We start from the raw sequence: 24,712 nt of genomic DNA, 5'->3' as shown, positions 1-24,712 counted from the left end.
GAACACGGGTTCGAGCCCTGGTCCAGGAAGATCCCACATGCCATGGAGCAACTAAGCCCGTGCACCACAACTACTGAGACTGCTCTCTAGAGCCTGGGAGCCACAACTACTGGGCCTGCATGCCACAACTACTGAAGCCCGCACGCCTAGAGCCCGTGCTCTGCAACAAGAGAAGCCACCGCAATGAGAAGCCCACGCACCACAACAAAGAGTAGTCCCCGCTCACTGCAACCAGAGGAAGCCCGTGCAGAGCAGCGAGGACCCAATGCAGCCAAAGATAAATAAATATTTAAAAAAAGATCATGTCTGCTATAATATACATATGTAATTTAACATATGACTATCTTTAAAACCAATAACAATTTTATTTGTAAAGTATTTTATTATAATTTACCACCTGTAGATTGCCAAGATTGCTTTTATTAACTCTAAAATATTAACATAAATTTTGTCTTTCAGGTATATTCACCTATTCATATATGTGTACACATATATGTATGAATATGTAAATATATGTTTGTGCTTTGGCAGACTAATGAAAATCCCAGAAAAATCAACAAGTTTAATTAGTAAATCATTATTCATACAAATTAAATTTTGAAGGGGTCATAATATATTGAATAATGGCAAATAAAAAAGGTTTTGCAAATTTTAATTCATAAATTTTAATTAAACATTATCATCTATCAGAAAGATATGTCTGAGAATTTTGATTTAACTAATAATCTCATTCTTACAATAATTAAACAATTTGACTCTGGAAAAAAAAACAAAAAAAAAAGCCTTTACAAAGTATGACAAGAAAGCCTCTGAAATGTCTACCATTTATTTAAGGGCTATTTACTAAGTCCTCCCTATGAAGGTAAAGTTAAAGGCACTGATTTAATCTTTGGATTCACATGATCACCGTCACATTCAGACTTGCATGTGTCTTTGATTTCTACTAAAACTGAAGCACACAATGTCCTGGAAAAGCTCATTACACTGAGTGATGGAATGTTTGTCATTTGTTTAAAACCCCAGACCTAATTTATTTCCTTGTGATTTCCATAGGTTTTTCTGAAGTCTTCATTGTACCACACATTCCAAAAGGAAGATTTTATGATAATCTGGTATTTCATGAGAAAAGTGAAATTTGACTAGTTTTGTAGGGCAAATAAACAGTTATTCATCAATTTTAAAAAGAAGCATTATAACATTTAGCTATGTTACATGAAATTAAGGAAGGGAAAAGTATCTCTGAGTGAATGTTTCTTGAGGATAATTTGTATGTGACTGCTGAGATTTACAGAGTTCTCACATTTGCTTCCCCCGCAAAGATTCTAAATCAGATTGGTTCAGAGGAAAAGCCAGCCTACCCCATTTTTCTAATATTATCACTTCTCCAGATGGTCCTGAAAACATCTATTCAATTCCTAGAAAGTGAAGAGGTACCTTATTAGATATGTATGTATATCCACTACAAAGTCTGCCTTCTTGTTCTTACTTCTTTTTCTTTCTCATTTAACATATCAAATCTCTTTTATCTCCTACCAGGCAAAATGACAAGTAGAAAGTAAGCACAGTGATTGCCTGAAACTTCGTCTTGGCAACCTGAGCAATGAGAGGGTTAATGGTGGATCTTTGAAAACAAGTGACCATGGGAAATTAGGGTTGGCAGGGATTTAACTCTTCATGAATCATGCTGGAATATTTTTAAGGGCAAAGCAGTGGATGTTTTAACTGTGTTTGACATTTAATTAAGGAGGAAAAAGAAGTAGCTAAAAAAAAAAAAAAACTCTATTACAGCTTAGAAACAAAGTACTGACAATTGGCTACCAGGCAGTTGCTTTGGCAAAACAAGTGTACATGTAGAGACAAAAAGGTAATGACAGACCAATAAAATGACAGAAGAAAAATTGCATGGGCCATCCCTATTATTCTTTTTGCTGTTGTTCATTTCACAGTTTGTTTTACCAAATTGGCAAACTCTATGTATATCAATAGAATTGTTATGTAGCTGTAGGGCAGTTTTTGGTTTAAAGGAAAGCTGAATAATTCTAATGGATACCATTGCTAAAAGGAGCTCATAGAGACAATTTCAAATATATACATCTTGTCAATATATACAACTCACTTCATTAGACAAGTTTAAAGCATTTGTATATAACAAAGGGCTATTCTAATTAAATGCTATATTTTAAGATGTAGAAAGAACTGGTGCCTCTTCTATTAATGGAGAGTAATCCATTATCATGGAAATAAAATTCTTGTAAAATAAATAAGTATAATTCTCAATTCCTACTGATTTTGCAATTTATTTAGCACTTAGACAAGTATCTCCAAATATAGTAGATTTTTAAAATGCATGTCATGTTTCAAACTTACTCCAAAATTATAGCATATAGCTATTCACATCTTCAGGAAGTAAACTCGTATGTAAAACTTACTCATGAGGATAAAAACTTGAAGAAAGTGGACGATTAACCTAAGAATCATTGGATGAAATACTCTCAAAGAGTAAAAATAGAAAACAAAAACTGATGAAAACACAGATACCATAATATCATATACTAGGAAAATAATTTAAAGACAGTTACTATATAAAGAGACAATTGGGATTTAATTAAATATTTAATGGATGCCATATGATTATTTTTAAAAACCTTATATAATGAGTACAGTTGCAATTCTGTTTGCTAATGTTTAAAATTCATTCTCATTTTAATAACCAAAAAATTATAGTAAAAATAAATATATTTTCCAATTCAATGTATTTTATCTAAGTATTAAATACAAACAAACACATTTAGTAGGTGTTTCATTTTCTAATCCAAAGTGTGAAAAATTACATCTGTCTTTCCTATTTTGTGGTTCTCATTCACACTAGAGTACTCAGAAAGAGATGTTCCCCATCATGTGAAAATTAAAGAATATCTTTTCTGGCATAAGAGCAAAGTACAGTAGACAGACATCTCTACAGATAGATGCAATAATTTTCTTTCACATCATAGGCTAAAAACGAAATATAATTGAAGCTTCTTATTGCCCCACCCCCAACTGTAGAAATTTGAGAATCATAAGAAAGCAACACCCTAGGGAGTAAAACTACTTGAGTTAAAACAGTTTAATCTTCAACTCCATTTTAATAATACCTCAGTTATAGAAATATTCTCTTCCATTAAAAGTTATATATATCATGTTGGAATCCATATTAGCATGATGTTATATATCTATCTATAAAATCTATCTAAACAAATACAGAACAAATATTTTCTTTAAAATCCTCATTAAAAACCAAGCATACACATTAAGATGTAACCAGACCGATCATGTGATAAGGCTTTTTTTTTCTTCTTAAATTTATACTTTTTTTGAAAAGAAGTTCACACAGCGAGCTGTACAACTAGAAAGTAATATCTCTTCAGTTCTCACTGAAGTACATATAGAATCAAATAACATTACATTTCAAAGGCTTTAGCTTTGCACCAATTAGCCAAATACACAGTCTTTTGTACAATCATAACACACTGGAAAAACTAGTCTGTTCTCTCCAGTTTATATTCTCTTGGCAAACCATGATCTACTGCTTATGTTAAGCATCTGATTGTCAGATTTGAACAAACTGAATATTCATGATGACAATTAACCATTTACTGTCTAAAACTAAGAAAATACAATTTATCATAATAATTATTATAGGTGAGGCGCTCACATCTACAAAGAGACCATTGTTGCAATAGTGGTTTTTAAAAATATTTTAATAGGAGTAGAGTCAGAAAAATTATCAGGATATATGATCACATACATAGATCAGCATTTACCAGGCATTCAGCTTTTCTCTGCAAATGTGATTAAATGTTCTTTGTTTGCATTTAAATTGTCATATACCCAACAGAAGCCATGCTTTTATAAAAAAGTGTTTCAATCATCTCCAAAAGACACACACGATCACAAAGGTTTCCCAGGTTAAACTAAAGGTTTTACGGTTTAGATTGGGAGGGAGTTCAAGGAATGAAAAGGCAGGGGGCAGGGGGGCATTAGAAAGCTAGCCAAATAAAAGGAAAAGAAAAACTTACCTTTGTAGGATAATTTCAGCCTTGGCACATTGTTCTTCCCGTTTTGATAGTTTGCTCTTGCTGTAAGTAACACTGCCCAGAAAAGACAGACAATCCTAGCGAACCAGCCCATGCTGCAGACGCTGTGGGTCCTATGCTGCTTCAGTCTCGGGTCCTGTATTGTGCGGCCACAGAAGTTCAAACAATCTGGAAACTGGAGGTAACAGGTGATTTAGGTCAGTTTCATTCATAAATGCAGACAATCAAGACCTCCAGGCAACACTAACACCTCTTCTTCTGTAACAGTCACTGAAGCCCAGAAACTTCAAACCCTCCCCCCCCCCAAAAAAAAAAAAAAAATCGAGCCAGGCACCGGATAATGAGGCACAACTGTTGTGTGGAAAGAAAAAAAAATCAACAAGGGCTGCAGCAGTGGTGCTCAAGAAGCAGTTCCTTTTATCTAGACTCTTCTGATAGCTGGCGGACTCTAACCCTGCTCCCTGCTTCATTCGGCTCCGGGGAAGCAGAATGAAAGGGGAACAGAGAGAGAGAGAGAGAAAGAGAGAGAGAGAGAGAGAGAGAGAGAAAGAGAGAGAGGGTGGGAGAGAGAGGGGGGAATCGTGAGCAGCGCGGACTTTTCCTGTACACATGTAGGGAGAGATGACACAAGATCCCACAGACAGGTTTTCCCAACACTCACTAGACTGGCTGACAATGGGAGAACAGGCGAGCTCAGCCCACTCCCCTTCCCTCCTGTCACACAACACATGCAAAAAACATCTCGTAGAGATTAGAGCCCGGAGCAGAACACTCCAGCGTGCCTGTGAAAGGCATGTAGCTATAAATTTACTTCCCAAGGCAAGCGTTGTTTTATAGCCATTTTTAGGTGCGATTTTGATGAAAAAAAATCTGAATTCTGCTACCTACATAATTTACAACTCATGCTCATTATATAATTCTGCTTGAACTTGGGCGTTGTATGTTATATGTATGTTTATGCCTATATACATATATGGATATGCATATATATGTCTGTCCTTTTCATCAATATAACTTTAACCACTGGAGGTTTTAAAGCCTTTTTAGCAATCATTCTCTCCTCCCAACAAACCCCCTTGGATCAACCACCCCCTCCCCCCCGCCCCACTGCAATTTCAGCGAAGAAATTCCTAGTAAAGCCCATTTCAACAATCAGCTCAAGACAAATATAGGTCCACTGAGAATTATAAATTACAACAGGGGATTCTCAAAAGGATACTCAGAATTTAAAAACATGTATGGTTTTCCAGCTCCTGGAATGCTCTGGCTAACATTTTGAATGCATCACATCTCATTAATTAAAGCCACTTCCCTAGTTTTGGTTTACAGGGCAGAGGAAGATGACAAAGTTCACAAAAGTCCCTGCTGGGTGTCAAGGACCAACATAAAGAGAATATCTCTGTGTCTTCATGAGCTGGTGAAGGGTTACTAAATTTTCTGTGGACATATATGCATGTATTCAGGCAGTCATACAAACACCATTAATTCTTTTCTAAACAGGCATGTTGTCTGAGGTGTTTAAATTTCCTTTCGTATTTTCTTTCAATTTTTCTCAAATCTGATATCCTTATGGTTTTTTTTTTTTTTGAGGAAGGGCATATGAAGATCAACAGAATAGAACTTTCCCTTCTTTATTCCCCAACTCTCTCTACTCTGCACCACGCCCCCAACCCCACATACAGCACACATTAGAAATTTGGAGGAGAGAGCTCTATTTCAGTAATACGGAAATTTCTTGGCTGAAAGGAGAGGGGGAGTCTTACAATTAAAAACATAAACACTTATTGAAAGTGGTTTAGTATTCTTATAAAAAATAACCTAAGCATTGTCACTACAGCTTTCATTACTTAACGTCTATAGACCAATAGAGAAAGAGCAACTCCCTCTCTCCCTCCCTCTGTGTGTGTGTGTGTGTCTGCGCGTGTTTGTGTGAGTGTAGGTGGACTAGAGGGAAGAGAATGAAGAGGATTTAAAGGGGGGAGAATGGGGGAGGGAGAGGAGGGATTCTCTTTCTACTTCACTAGATTGATTCATCAAACAGACCCTATTGTATTTGTCAGTTTCCGCCAGCCTATTGATCAGTCAGTATTGTTAAGAAAATAAAATCCAAAAATAATGTTGATTTTACTGATTCCCACACTTGTTATCCTGAGCACTTTTCACGCTCTAGGCAATGGATTAAGGCTGCAAATGACAAGAGGCTTGTCTGTCTTCCATGGATTACTCTCTATAGACATTCTGCAGAGGAATTCATGTCACTTTGGGATTATTTAGAAGACTGGACTAATGAATTATCCTATTGAAATACCACATATGATTAAATACTTTAAATACTTGTACCATTGTCATTAATATATATTGTAAATATTTATTTTTCTCCAGCTCTCGTTACCTAGACTAGGAGAGCAAGTTTATATTTGTCAAAACTAAACAGGATAAGCAAATTTAGAAATGTATCCATTTCACTTGCGTAATGTCTAATCCTGAAACATTTTGATGCTGTCCAGGAAAAATAAAAGGTTGTAGGTAAAATTCAGATAAAAGAGGGTCAGAATTGACTCCATTTAGAAGAAAGACATTCAATCTGGAGTTTGAACCACAAAATCATGACAGAATTACTTTATTTTGTAAAATAAATAACTTAATGTTGAAGCCTGGAATTTGGTAGCACTGACACCTCATGTTTATATACACACAAATTTTTTAAAAACTTTAATATACTTATTTACATTTGACATTTTTCTTACCCTCTAAAATTTTTATGATCTTTGGGTCTTTTCAAACAATTGAAAGTTTAGTGAATTCACATTTATATTTACTTATCTGTAGTTTTTTTAATTAAAAAAATGTGAGAATAGGAAATTCTTTATGTAAGCATAACTGTTCTAGACTGATTAAATTATAAAATAGTAGAAGAGTGTGACCACAGATAGAATTTTTTTAATTGTGGAAGGAAAGAAAGAGAGAGCGGGAGGGAGGGAGGGAGAGAGAAAGGGGGGAAGAGAGGAAGGAAGGAAGGGGGAAGGAAGGAAGGAACTACTTCCTGAAAAATACTTACCAAAGTATTTGTAATATTATATTTCTACTGCTTTCTCAATTGACTTTGGTCAGGGTTAAATAAAGTTATTTTCAATGTTTTTCTTATACACCCAAACATGTGAGGGATAACCAAGGTTAAACCTATTTCTGAATTGAGGTAGATGCAAAGTTGAGGTGGACTTGGGTGGATGTCATCAGAATCTATCAAAATCTGCATGTGTGAAATGTGAATTTTGATTCACCTCCCAAGGAACATCTACTCCCTATTCTGAGAATCTGTGACCTCAGCCCTGACATGGTCAAGCCTGCTGTATTTGCCACATTAACCATTGATTTTACTGCATCATTTACGTTTTTAAAAGTCATACATAGTATATTGACCTTTTAACGTTGAGTTTTTTTAAGGTACAAGTGAAAAATCTTATTTTGTTTCTCTTAAAGCAGTATCTCTATTTTCAATTATTTTCTAACCCACAATCTACATCTTATGCTATAATTTACTTGCAACTGAGTTTATAATATCTTCTTAAATTTCAAGTTTTCAGATGTGATTAAGTCCTGCTACAGAGTCAAATTTAAGCAGGTGTTTAATATGATGAGCATGCTGTTGTATATATTTCTGTCAAATAAATCAGTAGTTTTTAATCTCACCCCACTCCATATTGAGATGGATTACAGAGACTTCCAAGTATAAAACTCTTGACAGGCAGTTTTCTGGGTGGCGTGCTTGATTTTCTAGAGGAACAACTCTTCCAACTTCACAACTCTTCTTCTTCAGTAAAGACCAGTACAGTCAAAGAAGATACATGTTAAAGCAATTCTCCATTGGAAATGTATTTTTGATCTTTTCATATGTTAGCTAAAACCAATGTGTAGATTTTTTAAATGTCCACTTTCTATAATTTGTTATTTATTAATGAAACAAACTGGGATGGCAATAAACATTGCAATTTAATAGCAGAAATTGTTCTAATTTGTGAGATGGTATTCCAAGTGCTTCCCCAGGTTATAGACAGCCTGAAACTTTCTGTGAGTGGTAGGTAAAAACTCTTGCTATATTTGTGCATAAAAGAATATAAGGAGAAACACAGTTTAGATACATTTAAGAGATTGAGTGGATTAAGTGTACTTGATGTTATGGTGTGCTTCATTAAACATACCTGCGCCTCCCTGCAATCCCACTCTACCCCCATTTCACTATGGTTAGATAAACACCCCCAAAGGGTGTATCAGCCACAAAAGTAGATGACCTCTTTAAGAGAAATTATGGAGTTAAGAATTTCAAAAGGAGTTAGTTAACCAGCTCTCCTAACAAACAACACCAAGAAGGAAACCAATACTAAAAAACAAACACAAATTTCCATACTGTTCCCAAGGCGTTATTCAATTGAATCATGTAAAAAAAATCTATATTAGTTTCCACTCAACGTCTGCTATCTCCCTTTTTTTCCTTTAAGAGAATGCTTCATTAGTATATGAGAAAGGCCTACGATCAACAGAATGACAGCAAATATCAGAGTAGAACATTTGCCCTTGCTCTGACATCTCATGCTGGAAATTCATTTTTAATGAGGGTTTTTCTGGTACCAGGAAGTTGAATTTTTTTTTTTTTCTAAAAAAGAATTGTGTGGGTGAAAACATTCTTTAGAAGATCAAAAGACATCTTATTAATTGGGAAAACTAAACAGTTGATGTATTATTCATTCTAGCCAAAAAATGGTAGTTACTTAAGAACTATTGCTGTACTCCCTGAGAACAGGGGGTGGGTGGTAGCAGGTTAAAAGCAATATTTAAGAAATTAAGTTAAACTTTCTAAAAATCTGACCCCTGTGAATGCTTTTGGTACAAGCAACGCGTGAAAGCATGAGTTGAGAGTAAGGATTGGTAAAAGGCGGAGGGAATTCAATCTCTAGGGAAGCATTAACTCCTCTCTTTCCCTCTTACCCACCCATGAACAGAGATCTCAGTAAAATAAGCTAGCCCCTCTTCGGAACTGAACTTGAAACAGTTTAAGAAAAAACAGTTTTATGTCTTCTTGTGTGACATCAGTGTTCATCATGAGATTTAAGGTAAATAGGGACTCCAGTTAAAAGCCTTTTTGTTTTTCAAATGAATTAACATGATAGATGTTAAATCAATGCAGGGGTCCAGAAACTGGCCAGTCACGTTAGCTGTGGCTCTAGATTTTAAGAAAAATTTAAACCATTAAGGGGTATCAGAAATTACAGGGGAAGTTCTTTAGCAGTAAGGTGAGGCGGTAGCTTCCCTTTCCTTGAGAATTTGATTCGAAGGGCTAGCAGGTGAGTTTTATTAAGTTTGTGGGGGGGGAACAGAAGAGAGTGACAAAAAAAGGATGCATAAAATTTTATGTTTAGTGTCTATGTAGCCAAAAGTGGCTAAAATCCAGTTATAGGAACAGAATTTACCATTTCCACAGTCTCTCTTTTCTTTCGACTTTTTAAATCGATCATATTTTTCAACATTTCAAAATGTTTTAAACATGGGACTTTTCCTTTTTCACCTAGTTAAGTGTAATCACTACAGCTTCTTTATTAGATTATCTGATAAGTGAATGCAGTTTTCCAGAATATTAATCTATTACAATAATTAAACACTGAAAATACCAGAATACCTGTTTGGGTTTTTTGTTATTGTGGTGGTGGTTTTGTTTTATTTTTAAGTGAGAGCGTCTCCACCTCAACTCAAATGGAACAAGAAAGTTTTCAAGTGAGACAAAAATCCCATTGTTAATACTGATCAGTACAGGCTAGGCAGTGAGGAGGAAAAAATGAGGCGTCCCTGGAATACAAATGAAATGAGCAGGTTGGCTGTTGAGTGTTTCAGGACATGAAGTTATTAGTTATTTGCTTTCAGCAAAGGTATAGCACACAGTTTCTCACTGAATAAACAAATAAGCAGATCTGTACTAAATAAAACAAAGTGAAGAAACTAGGCAGTATTGTTTAAAGGACTACTTTCCATCTGACTCAGGCAAAGCAGATGCATATAGTTTCCCTTTGTTACCACTGAAAAGAATGTTGCACCTCAGATGTAAGTTTACTAAAATCTGTATGTTCTAGGAAGCAGCCTATTTTCTTTTCTTAAAAATGTTTTTAAAGAGTTTGAAACTGATTACGATAGGGAACAGAAATGCTGAAACCTAGAATTAAAGCTCCTTAAAAGGGTTTATTATAATGGCAAAACCAACTGTTTGGCGGATGGTGACTCAAAAACTACAGTGCATTCTGCTTTTCAAGGGCACAGATTTCTCCAAATTGCAAGAGTTAGGAAGAAAAGACTTCAATTATTTTCTTCCCTATTCCGTATTGTTTCAAGTGTTAAATATCATTTGGTCTAGTCTATGCCCTCCATTTTTTTCTTTTGAGATGTGGGGTTGGTGTTAGAATTATATGCCAGGTTTCATTTCACTGTCTTGGCTACAGGAGCAGCTGTCATCTTATGGGAGAGATTAGGAAATGCCTTGTTTATTAGTTAACAGTTATTATTTACAAGTGATTTATGAAGAAAATTCAAGTCTCCACCATTTTTCCTCAGGGCATATTCAAAGAGTAAGTCTCTTTGAAAATCAATCAACATAAATTCATTTTCTCATGCCGTATTGATGAAAAGAGAAAATAACATCCAATATGTCCAGCCTTGAATCTTCTTAAATTACAGATCCAAGTTGAAAATCGTTTGACTTGAGGACTTAAATGGCGATTTGATTAGTCTCTTGCTTGTTTTTTCAAAGTTAATGTATAACTTTAGTAACTTAAAGCACTTGAAAGGCCCTCAAATATCTAATAGACAGAATATTATAAAACACACTTTGTGACATAAAAATAACATCCACTACAACAAATAGTATTCTCACACAGTTTTTAACTCTATTATCTCAAAGTTTAGCAATTAACTGTAATAATGTGCTGATGATACATAGGAAAAAAGCCCACTAGTTAATTTTTGAACTTAAAATTTTAAACGAGTGTAATCCTCGCTGTGTAATTTTGTAGAAATAACATTTGATGTTTTTTGATACAATCAGATAGTTTGGTGGTCTTGTTTTGACATATTAAATAATTACTGCCAATTTAATAATTATTTAATTAATAAATAATTTACTGCCAGTAATTACTGTGAAACCTATTTCAATTCCGTTAAGCTAAAATAAAAACACTTAGAGAAATAAGAAAACTAAATTTGAGTGAATCAAACTAAATATGGTAATCTATTTCTTGGGCTGTCAATGTGAGTTTGTAGGTGTTTGCTACTGTGTGTAACCCAGGACACCTAATTTGGTTCCAGAGATGCAATTTTAAATACATATACTCTTTCTTTACTCTTAAATCCAGTCACTTTTGAAACCATTTTACTTATATTTCTTGAATTTTTTCTTTTATATTTACCCATTTATTCAACAAGATTTTGAGAATTGCCTAGGTGTCAGTCATTGTGCCTTGTAAAACAAATTACAAGTTTTTTGAGAATTAGTGATATATAGTCCTGATAACCAATGCCAATTTATCTTTTTTAAAAATATTTTTCTACCATAAAGATAAAAAACATCTACAAAGCTTTCTGTACTCATTTTGGTGTAGAGAGATTTATTTATTTATTCATTCATTTATTTACTTACTTACTTATAATACATCTCTCCTGCTCTTTTCTTTTCATCAAATCCTGTACCTGTTTTCATTCTGTCTAGTAATATTTTCTCTATTGCTGTGGAAGACCCTACCTGATGACAAATTGTCTATGTATTTTGCTGGATTACTCCTGATTATAGGCTACTATAGTCCCCTAAAGTTAATATGCCTATATCAGGATTTTGCATTAGGGACTCAGGATATAAGATTGCTTTTTTTTTAAAAAAAGGCTTGCATACTTTTTCACAATGTTTTGTGAGTCTTCTAGAAGCTCTCTCCTCTATGATTCTGTGGTGCTAGGTGTATATATCTAGTTTAGCTCTTACTACTTTATATTATAATAAATTTCCTCAACAGACACTAATCTCAAAGAGAACAGAAACTTTTCCTCATTATTTTATTTTCAGTGCTCAGCATAACCTCTGGCACAGAGTAAAGTTTAACCTATTAATTAATGGATTAATTAATTAATTAAAGGGTCAGGGGAAATATATGTTAGATAGGCCCAGAAATCTCACAATTTGAATAAATAGTTTGGTAGAAATAGTTTCTTTGCAGGTACGATTATACTAGTTTTCCACGCTCTTATACTAAACATGGATTGGAGTGTAGACAGTAACATTGATAGAGTTCTAATTTGTTCATTTAAAATGCTGCTAAAGTAACCACATTATAGTCCATAAAATAAAATACATTTGGTCTTTTCTTCAAAGCATGGAAAATTTTTTTTGTTATTATTATTTTTTATTCAATTATAGATTTCTTTTCAGATTAAAGACCTCTCTTCAGATTTCCTATAGCCTGCAAATTATTACAGTATATTGCTAATACGGACATTAATCAAAATGAACATTCTACAGTATTACCAAATATATAGTGTTTTCAAATGGCAATAAGTTCTTATTTTTTTATTTAAAAAATTGAGTGGTGTTTATAAAACTCCCAGAAGGAAAGCCACCACAATTGTGAAAATGCATATAAGAGACAGGACACCTGGGTTTAAATCACAAGATCACAATTTATAGCAATATAACTGAAATTTTAGTTTCTTTGGCTACAAATGAGATTGGTCATCTCCCAGCTTCCCAATGGCTGTTAGGACCAAACCAGTTATCATATTTGACACTACCCAGTACAAGGATATTAAGAGAGCCAGTGTTCCCAAGCAGAGTTTCCACCTTCACAGAGCATGGAGCCGTGCTCTGCAGTCAGAGTTTGACCAAACCTCTGGACATCAGAATTGAATATGGGGGGCCAGGGTATCGTGTAAATATTGTTGGTAAAAAGCCGTGATTCAAAAATGCCCTTTTGCAGAAAGAAAAGACAACCCTTTGAGAATCATTGCAAATGTTAGATGAAAAAGAGGAAAGGAGAACATAGGCTGCTATTACTTCTGTGTGTTGAAAAGTTGTCCTTTAAGTATCACATGTTCGATTTTAAATGCACCAAATTCACATATCAAGTGCAGGAGGTTTGATCACAAAGAATAAGATAGCTAAATGGAAATGTGAAGAGTAGAGAAGGCAGCAGCAAGTGGAGAAGCCCTGTCTTAGACTAACAAGCATGAAGTTGTCTTCTCTAATCAGCCCTGCAACCCTAGGCAGCTGCAAATTGAAGGAGAGCGGCATTTCACATCTTAACAAACTGCCGGTGACTCACTTGGCCAGATGTGGTTTTGAGATCCTCCACCTTTCACAGCTTACACAGTATAGAAAGAGTTGTATCTTTTACGGTAACTCAAGCCTTAAATTAGTAGAGGACCCATTATTAGCACTAAATCCTCAACCTGCAAGTGGTTTTTTAAATAACCTAAGTTGCAAGCTTCATGAATCAGTATTTACATTTCAGAGCAAATTTTTTTCCCAGATAAGTGTTATACTTAACTTTAGGAAGCAGAGAAGTTTAGGTCAACAGGTGAAACACCTGTACAACTATTATGGGAATATTTCCTACTACTATTTATATTTTAAGTCATTATGTCTCATAGGTCAACAGCACTATTTAGTATTTTAACTGTTTGAATTGTTTTTCATGCTGTTTTCAGAACACTAGGGAATCTTGATTGGCTGGTAAATAAGTTAATTTTCCATTCTAGTGGAATGTTTTACTATAATAGTTTCAACAGAAACATTTTCCCTTTACCTTTATTTTTACTGTTAAAATACACTGGCAGAAACAGGACAATGATTAACATTATACCACTATCTTTGAACAGTTTCTTAAATCTACAAATGGATACACACAAAATATCATTTAGAGTCACAAAATAAATTGTTATGGATATATTACACTACAATATAAGTCCATTTTCATATTTATTTTTTGTTATAATGGCCAGATGTCAAAACATTATGAAGTATGAAAATACAATTGTCACAATCTGAATAGAATTACAATTTCTATTTTTGCATAATTATCAGTCCATGGCAAAACTTTCTAGATTCACTGGCCATAAGTTTTGGGATATGCTAAGCAGATTTTAAAGAAAGACTCATGTTTGATAAACCTATATGGAATTTAAAAAATCTGTCCAGTGTATTCCCTCAAAAAATGCTGTTTCAAATGTATTTAGCAGCATTTTCAAAGGTGAATTCAACAAATGTAGGAAGCCACTTAGACTCCCATTAAATTGAGTCTATCAGAAAGTGGTTCAAATGTCACTAATTGTTTTATAGGAATAATCATATTGTAGCTTTAAACAAACTTAAGCTTTAGTCTACTTTAAGACTGCAGTGCCCGGATGAAAATAAAGACCCTTTTGCTGAAATAGAGACGACTGAGTTACATTTAACAAGATGCAGGATGTGGCACTTGAGGGATCTAACACTGGAGGGCTGCGCACCACCCCAGCAGCTAGATCACATTTCCTTTGCCTCAAACGATTTCAGAATAATTTCATAAAAATGACATGATTGACACTCTAGCTTTCTTCCCATTCTGATGTATTTAAATGTTAATATCTCTGCAATGCATTGATACTTTAAAAGTATTAGAAAAGAAAGAGAAATAAGCCAGCAATTTTACTTGGGTGAATTTTATTATACCAATTAAGACGACCTTTTATTTACTCTAAAGGTTTTCCCTAATTGCTCTTACTTTTCTAATTTTCTGTGCGTGTTTTCATTAAATGGGCTTTGAAATACTTTCCACAGTCCTTTCCATCAACTATAAAAACGAGTGACTGGGTACTGTAACAAATATGGGTAAGATATATTTTTCTATATACATTATGTAAACATAACATTATAATAAGTGTCCCCTTCCCTAGTTCATTCTATCTCTAATTTGGTTATTCCCCTCTTTAAATTCAATTCTCTACAAAGTCTTCCAAAATAAATTATTTTAACTCTAGTCATCACAACACTCATTATGCATTATGAGCTAAATCTCTATACATATGTATTGTGTTTGGGGCATGTTTTTATGTATTCATTCTATCAGTGAAGTGCACAAATCATGAATATATTTGTTTTCAATAGCACTTTAATTACAGGACAGCTTCAATGGTGATGGTCCTATGGCCTATTTCCTGTGAAGTTCCTAGTGCAGTTCTTTTCCCACAATGGGTCCTCCATAAATGTAAGTGAATGACTTCCTGACTATTGTCAAGGATCCCGGGAGATGCAGGATGGTGTTGGCAGCAAGAAACAAAGCTGGCTGTCAAAACTGTTATATTCAGATGAACATCAAAAAGTTGAAAGAGATCTGAAAGTTTTCGGAAGCACTCTGCCCATTTTGTCAAAAACTGTTTCAAAGAATTTTATGTATACTGAACTCATGAAGATTGGTTTGAAAAACAAATCCCAGAATTCAAGAAACTGGTCAATGACTAATTTGCTTTATTAAGAAAGAAAAAAAGAGTAAAAAATATGGTGGTTTAAAAATGATATTTACCTGAAGAGATTACTATGTTCTAGTGTGGGATATGCAGAAAAGTATTTTGTAGTAGGGTAATGAAATATCCTTAAATAATAGAATTTCATTAGGTATAGGTTTGACACAAATGGCTTTCATCTTGCCCAGTTCTCTGACCCATAAGCTAAATATCAGGTATTATAACATTTAAGAGGTAAGGCTTCTTCCTGTAAGTAGGTGTGGGAAAAATGTGTCACCCTTTTCCTGGGAAGTCAGTGGGGTGCTGGTGGGTGAGGCAGGTTTCCATTCAACTGTTCTGCACTAAAGAAGTGCTGCTATGAGAGAATAAGGCTGGGTACGCATGTAAGGAGGGCCTTTAAACAGTGAGACCGCGAGGATTTTGAGGTTAAGTGAACACCTTTACTACCAAGATTTTAAAGCATTGTAGTCTTATGTATTTTATATATGCATGCATGTATATAGGTAAACCTGTGTATATACATGTTTATGTATATATACATTTACACACACTGAATGTAATTCAACAGAAGCTTATTGAATTTCTGTGCCAGGCATTCTGTGCTAAAACTGTAAAAATTCAAAGACAAATGAACGCATTCCTTACCATGAAGGATTTGCAATTGGATTGGAGAGGCAACATAAGACTAGCCTTTTAGAAATATACACCTACAATCTCCTAGATGCCATTCAATTATAAACTTTAAAACACAGACAAAAGATAATTACTCTCATTTTTTAGAAGTACTTTACTAGGCTGAGGTAGTTTTCAATAATGTGTAATAAAATATTTTTCTTCTTTCTCGAATGATACAAACTCATGTGTGATTTCTGGCATGTTAAGTACAAGTGGAACAGTTGGCTTTGACCCATATCCTTATTCTGAAGAATTACTAGTCTCAGATTTCAGTCTTGGAAAGTGATAAAGGCTATTCTCAGAAATCAGACTCAAGATATAGAAAACTGCAGCTTTCTGATTAGTGAATTTTAAATGGGTCTAAAGGTAAATAACCATCACCTGAGTCTCATTACAAGCAATGGATACTATGTATATTAAATGCTCTAAAAGTAATGTTCAACTTCTAAGTAGTATGTTTTATACAACTAATTGGCTAGTGGCCTACACACCTTGATTCAATTTTAAATATCAAAGAATTTTCTTTGTGACTAATTTGCATTTTAGAATTATTTTTCCTCTGAGTATTTTATTTCGTGTTTACTGGAGATGAAATGCACTTTTCAGACCTCTATTTTGTTACTTATACCTGGAAAGAATCTAGAATGAAACAGGAAAGCAGAGATGAACATTCTGTAACACCTTCTCATTGATTCTATTAATTTTAGAGATGAGTCTTGTACATTCCTCAGTGGTCCAAGTAGGAATGATAACAAGAACACTCCATTGTTTAACTATTCCACATAGTGGGGTGTGTGTGCGTGTGTGTGTGTGTGTTGCAAGGGAGCTGTGTGTAGGCTCACATGTGACCCTAGTACATGGATTACAGTTTTAAATAGCAAGTAAGGAGGCAGTAGAGTGTGATGAGAGAAATCCAACCTGAGTCCTAGTTCCAGCTTGGGCACTAACGAGTTATGTGTTATTAGATAATGAATTTCTTGGGGCCTCAATATCCTCCTCTAAAAATGAGTTAACTGGACGAGATATACTCCAGCTCTGGCTCCTTCTACTGCTGAAAATCCTATATCCTAAAGTATATTTCCAAGCCATAGTGTGAAATTTATCACTTAAATGTTTAGCAATATTTAATTATTTTAGTTAGAAATTAAAATTTAATAATTCATTTTGCTCCATATAAAACTGTAATTTCAGTTGGGGAATAGAAAAAAATTGTTATATAATACTGTGTCATTAAAATATTTGAAAATATCTATGACGGTCCCAATGTCAAATTATTACTTTATTCAGTAGAACTCAGCTATAATATACCTCCTACACTAGTTTCTGAAGTAGGTATTTAGGATAAAATCAGTTATATCATTCTGAGGTTAAATGTAATTGGCATGATGCAGAAGAATTTGGCTGAAGTTAAGGTTTTTGGAGAATGTTTACTGTTCCTATCATTTGAGGAAGAAAAGTTAAATTTCTTCTTCAGAGAGGGTTAATAGAGACTATAATGCACATGTTCAATTTATATTCTTCTCATTTGGTTACATTAAGATGTGCATTTAATAGAAGGGAAAACACTACTAATGATGATAATTTTAACTTCACTTATTTCAATGGCTACTTATCAATCATTTTCACATACTGAACTAGTTGCTATGGGGAAGAAAGGAAATGAATTAAATGTGATTCCTGCCCTTGAGAAGGTCCCAATCTAGTGAGGCAAAGTTACAGCAAAAGAAGATACGAATACAAAATGCTAACTGCTCAGATACAACAGATGACAGGCATTTAGCCCAGCTGGGATATTATAGAGGCTTCCTGTGGGAGATGGTGCCTGCGCCAGGTCTTAAATGATAAGTAAGAGCAGGTGAAGAAAGATGAGGAGGTCGTGCCAGGGCTTCAAGCAGAACACAAAGCCACAAAGTAGGAAAGCATGTGTGAATGCAGGAAATGGGAGTAATTTTGCCATTAAAAGGGTGTAAATAGCAAAGAGAAGAGGGAGGAGAAATCGGCAGGGGCCAGGAGAAAAAGGTGTCTATATAGTCACTCTCGTAATTCTAATAAAGGTGATGAAAAGACACAGAGGACATCCAAGAGGATAAAGCCATTGATAAAAGATTTGCTTTTTAGGTAAATGAGCCTCGTTGCAGTGGGAAGGATGTAATGACTAGCAAGAAACCTGAAGGTAGGACGGCCAAGTAGGTTTCTCTTGTAACAGCCTAGATCAGAGGTGACAAGGTGCCTAATCAGGGCAGTAGATCATGAAAAGGCGAGGGAAATCCCAAAAGGGAGATACAACTAGACACGCTTTGATGCTTTCCTGATGAAAGATTTGACAAGCAGAAGAATGGCGGAGTGGAATTTTCCATTTCCTGTGCTTTTATTACAATATTGTAAATGTTGTATTGTAAATAATGCAATAATTTACAATGATTCCCATGCTTATGGCATGGAGGAATAGCGCTATTAACTGAAACCAGCAAGAGAAGAAGATGAGCAGATATGTTTGAGGACAAAGAACAGTGTTCAACTGTGCACTTATTGGTTTTGTGAAGATTACTAAGTATATATTTTAGGTACACATAAGCAGTTTGGTAAATTAGTTGAAAGCTTGAATATCAGAGACAAAGATTAGGGTTTATCTAGAAATTAGGGTCAATATAGAGAGAAAAACTGGGCTGAGGAGAGAACCATGGATGGCAGAAAGGAACAGGCCAAAGAGGAGAACCCCAAACAGGGGAATGTGACAACTAAGCATGGAAGGACAGGAAAAACAACATCATGAATACCCAGGTAGAAGTCAGCCAAATGTGGGAGAGGGATGTGGAAGCTGGCCTATGCAAGTTCTATTTGAATAGGTAGTTTGAAAATCATTCTTACTCCTTACAAGAACTGATTCAGACGTGGGAACAGAAGCCAGATCGCAGTGGGTTTTGTGAAGACCAACTACAAGAGAAATAGGTAATAATTAGTTGATTTTGGCTAATCAGCTTTCTCCCTTTCTCAAATATGAAATGACATATAAAAATTCTTTACCTTCCTAGAATCCTGAATTCACAATGAGATTTTAAACGTCTACTCTGCAAATGGAAACTATTTAGAACACATAACAGTCTTCATTTATCATCACCACATTGGGGAATTTGATTCCCTTTTCTTTCAAATAATTTGGTTTAATTTATTTCTTTATTTTCCCCCAAGTGTTATTACAGGCTCCTCATAGAAGCTGATTCACTGATCACAATGTAATATTATGCCCTTAGCTTTTATTGTAGGATGATATAACAAATGATCTCAGGAGGAATACTCTTCCAACATCTGCAAAACCACTATTCATTATATTAGTCAACATCTCAAAGAATGATACACATGATAAATTCCTCCCAGAATTTAATGCCAGGAAGTCTTTCTCTGATGAAGAACTGATATATTCCTTTTATCAGTACATGGGAACTTATTTCTTTTCAACCTTGGTTGATGGGAAGTTTAAAATGAAATTTAACGCTCACATGTAGAAACCAGCTATTTCTAGTTTCCTGGTTAGTTCCTGGAGAGCACCTTTTCTATTCTTTTTGAGTTTTCTTGTTCAGTACTATTTTAATCATATGTGTATGTCCATGTATATGTCTATTTACTGAAGTCCTCTTAAAACGTTATTAAAATAAGTTCAACGAACAACAACAATAAAAATCATAGTAATAAGGCGTTTGGTCAGCATTTTATTTTTCTTCATTCCTTTTGAAGGTTTCTTTTCCCTCCCCCACAAACCCATGTTAGAAGAAAAGCATATTTTTGGTATTATTTTAATTAAAGATAAACTTCTCGATGAGTATTTAAAATCAATCATTTCCTTTCTTTCATATACTTAATTTCAAGAAAAGTAATACAATAGAATTTAATTCTGGCTTGAAGAACATTATTCATTTACTACACTTCTCTTATTTTTAATTATATAATCCTTAAGCCTAGTACAAATATCCGTGGTGATTTTTCTTACAGGACATTTAACTACACTTAGAACCACTTGAGACTGTAACCTAATTCTAACCAATTTTATGACATTCTCTTCTAACAGAATACTTTTGGTGTGCTGCCCTTATGCCTCATTTTCCTTCAAGAGAATTTCCTAAGAACAGTGTGAAGAGTGGCAGGTACAAATAAAGGAATACAAATAATGAAACAAGGAATACCATTTATGGAATGTTTACAGTTTAAGTGTAGGCATGAGAATTGTAGAAGGGGATTTGATATGAGAACCAGGAAAACCTGCTGTTTTATTTTTTTTACGAGAAATCCCCAAATATACTTTATAAGATAAATCCCTTCCCATCCTCATGACGCATCTCAAATGCCACTTTTTCTTTGAACACTTCCATAAAACTCTATGAACACTTCCATAAAACTCTAGACAGTTATCAGTGCCCTTTTTTGGATTCCTGACACACTCTGTTCTTAACGATTTTAATGGAATCTCAACATACCTTGTAATGATTTCTTTAAAGTTCAGCTTCCTTCCTCTCTTCACAGAGAGGAATTATACCTTATTTGCCTAATAACCTAAGCACTAGGCTCTCAAAAAAGGCTAAAATGCATGAATGAAAGAAGGAAGGAATGAGGCAGACATATGGGTTGAAAGCTGAAGAATAATGAGGCACTGCTCTGGAATTTAAATATTTCACTTTCTGGATAGTCAAGATGATTATAGAATTGGTGATAACATTTCTACTGATGGCATGAGGTAGCAAGAATAAGAATTTTAGTAAGAATGTGAGAAGTCGGGAAAATAAACCTGTCTCTTACGAAGTCAACGTTAAATCAACACAGTGCCCTGGAGTTGTGATGCAAAATTACCATTCAAATATCATCTAACTCCCAGAACAAAAAGAGCTTGAATTGAACCTGCCTGACACTGTTAGCATAGTGAGCATAAGAAGGTGCACATCACAAGGAGGTAGAATGGCCATGAAGGCACCAAGAGAAAAGACCCCAAGCCAACTCGTGGCAGTGCACAGCACCTGCATTTCCCCTGGATTTTCATTTTTTGAAAAGGGGAGATTGTCCCAACACCATCATGAAAAGAGATGCATCCAGCTATGCCCTCAACATGATGTTCTTCAACAACAAACTTTCCCTTTTTCTGGCTCCAAGCAGTATGCTTACAAGGAGAGAATGTGACTGTCATGAAAATATGAGCATTATGGGTTTTGTGACATTTAAGTTTCTTATTGTACCTTGATAATAAATATTCTAATTGATTACACAGTAATAACATGGATTGCTTCTTGATTGTCCACGATAAGCCAGAAGTGCTTGTCACCATCTGACATATACTTTAATTATATGGATTTTGATTGTCTTCTCCCTTTTAGAAAATATTCCCCAGGCCTAGTCTGTTTTATTCTATATCCCCAGCACCTAGAATAATACCTGGTACATGGTAAGTGTTACTAATTCGTTATTGAATGAATGAATTCATAACAAGCCCAGAAGTATAGCTATGAAAAGCTAATGGACTGAGTTTTTTCATTCACTCTGAAAGAAATATATTTTTTCTATGCCATACAGAAAACATACAATATTTTATAATAGGGCTGATAAGACTGTGGTGTCAGTTTTTAAAAATATATTATTATTACTACTACTTTAAACCTACAGATGAACTATTAAACACTAATATTCATTGAGCAAATACTTACTTATGATGATCCTTTTTGTCCTTTATTTAAAAGTGACTCTGGTAGTGAAAGATAATCTAACATTCAGGTTTTCTTATAGACATTAGAGCAGTTGGAAAAGTAGCTCGTTGTATTAAGGATTTAAGAATCTATGGTAAATATATTTTTAAAATATTTTTTCAAACTCTGACCCCTTCTCAAGTTTAAATTATACTGACATTTTTTTGTCAGATGAAAACAGCACAACAGAAGACTAAACTCAAATTATGCCACTGAGAATAAAAAAGAAATTGTGTAATAGCCATTGCCTCTGAGTCATGTTAGGCAGAATGACAAATGGACGATAATACACGCAATGACATGGCAGTCTTTGGCTTTGCACAGAGGTCCATAAATATTTTGCACATGCTTGGAATACATGGATGTCCAGTTGACAGACTCTCCAAGAAAATTCTAAAGTTAGATACCAGATCTAAATTGGTATCAGGAATTTAATAAAAAGGGATGTACTCGGAGGCTTTTAGGACATCACACAAAGTGGTCTTCATTGTGTTTTATTCGGCATTGTCATTTTTGGAAAAACAGAGTACAAAGAACTGAACATTAAGGCAGTGATTCTCTTTCCCCCCATATTGCAATCAGTTTGAATAGCAGCGGATATGCGATTCGTGTTAATTGTGCCAAAACAGCAGCAGCATGAATGCTAAATTATTCACCATGTTCACAAACTGTCAAATGGGGCAAATAGCCAACTATTCAAAATAATTGCAAAAAGATTGGCACAGCTGTAATGTGTTTTCAGTGCGTATTCCGTATCCTCCTGAAACCAGTATTCAATGTAGTGAAACGAAGGCTTCTCTTTGATAGACTCAGAGGAGAATTTAGATTTCATTCATAAATACTTCAAGTAAAAATTAATTTATTTGTACTATAATTTTCTCCTCTCTAATAATTTTAAAATACCAAAATATATCCGGATAAGGAGAAATTAGCAATAAAAAGTGAACCGTCAAATATATATTGATGATATGTTGAGACGTGTTTTGTCTCTATCATTAAACGGGAACAAAGTTATCATTTCTAAATTGCAAGACTATTTTTATGGTAATGAACACACTTGTAAAAAATTCAAGTATGTAGGAAATTTAGCTTCCATTCTAAATTTTATGTTATAATAATATTGCTTGCTAGTTCTACCATGTGCTGCAGTGTTTAAATGCAATACTTTTTAAAAAGATGAGGCAGGGGAGATGCCAAGGAGGGAAACAGAGACGGGAAGGAGAGAGGGAATAAGGAAAAAAATTAAACAAGCCAAGGTTTAAAATTTCTCTTTTTCAATATCTTCCCCTGGGAGCTTAGATCTGCCCTTTATCTTTTTTAAGCACTCATTCTTCTTGCCAGTAAGAATAGATATATGAATAAATTCACACCTAATTTTATGATTTTGAAAGGACCTTCTAATTTCCATACTTGCTAATAGTCAGTTACTATTATTTAATATAAATAACTTCAATATATTTCCCATTACATGGGCTATGCAAATAGCCGAAAATTAAAAATACTAAAATATTTTAAAAATTATTTTTATACAGAGCTTTTGAAATTTGCTGAAGATTTTATAGCCCTATACTGGCTAATAATAAAGGAATATTTGAATCATGATGAATATTTATTTAAAGATGATGGAAAGTGAAGAAAGAGGGATTTTTATACAGTAAATTTTCATGAAAGAGTGATCTCAAAAAGGAATTTAAATTTAATCTTAGAGAAATGTTAATAATGAAAAATATTTTCTATAAACTAATATGATAAGATTATGCTTTTATCTCTAAAATAGAACATGACATTTACAGGTAAATTTACCTTAATCCCAAATCTGAGATTTAAATATATAAAATATTTATATATTTTTATTAAAGTTGCTGTCTCCATGTATGCATATTACTATTATTGTTGTTTGTGTCATGCTATAGTAATAATTGTACATGTCAGAGGAGCAATATATCAGATTTCTGCTTTATCTCAGAGTGTTAATAAATTGAGATAAACGTAGTTCATTAAATAAGCTCAGATAGTTGTACATATATTTATGAAGCTGCAAAATATAACGAAGATTTTTTTTCCTGCATCAGGTTATGAAAAAACATTTTTCTCACACAATGTTAATTTATTGCATTTATATTTATATAAAAAAGTCCATTTTTTATATAAAAATGACACTATATAAAAGGTGTCATTTAATGTATAATATCATTTTTACTTGAGAAAAATTTTTCTGAAATGTTGTATTTTTATGACAGAGATATAGATAAACTGTGTATTTCAGAATACCATCAGGAAAAAATATTTTCAGAAAGTAAACTGAAACATGGTTTTTAACTATTAGCTGCCTCTTCCTTCGGGGGAACTACAGTTGACCTTAGACTTAGTCATATGATTTGTTTTGACAATGAAAAATGAGCAATACTGCGGCAACCTCTGAACAGCAGCTTTCAGGACCATCCTACGGTCCTACCATGTCTCTTTCTCTCTACTATGTCTCAGAGAAGGTTGCTACTTCAACTTGTAACCCTAGTTGAAGACTTGGATCAGAGACAGAGGCAGCTCACATAAAGGTATAAAGTGAGCAAGAAATAAATCTTTTGAGATTTGGGGTTGGGCTTCCCTGGTGGCGCAGTGGTTGCGCGTCCGCCTGCCGATGCAGGAGAACTGGGTTCGCGCCCCGGTCTGGGAGGATCCCACATGCCGCGGAACGGCTGGGCCCGTGAGCCATGGCCG

At 34.4% G+C, this 24,712-nt stretch overlaps 1 protein-coding gene across 1 annotated transcript in view; it reads right to left on the bottom strand.

Annotated features, from left to right (window-relative positions):
* SEMA3A (semaphorin 3A) overlaps nucleotides 1-24,712 on the bottom strand; it is a 548,785-nt gene that overhangs the window by 254,946 nt on the left and 269,127 nt on the right. Inside the window, exon 3 of the mRNA XM_024129840.3 lies at nucleotides 4,059-4,251. Coding sequence (XP_023985608.1) covers nucleotides 4,059-4,170 — 112 coding nt within the window. The 5' untranslated portion in view covers nucleotides 4,171-4,251. The remainder of the gene's footprint in view (nucleotides 1-4,058; nucleotides 4,252-24,712) is intronic.

This window comes from Physeter macrocephalus, chromosome 5 (assembly GCF_002837175.3).
Source record: "Physeter macrocephalus isolate SW-GA chromosome 5, ASM283717v5, whole genome shotgun sequence".
Taxonomy (NCBI): domain Eukaryota; kingdom Metazoa; phylum Chordata; class Mammalia; order Artiodactyla; family Physeteridae; genus Physeter; species Physeter macrocephalus.
This window is presented reverse-complemented; position numbering and strand designations above follow the sequence as displayed.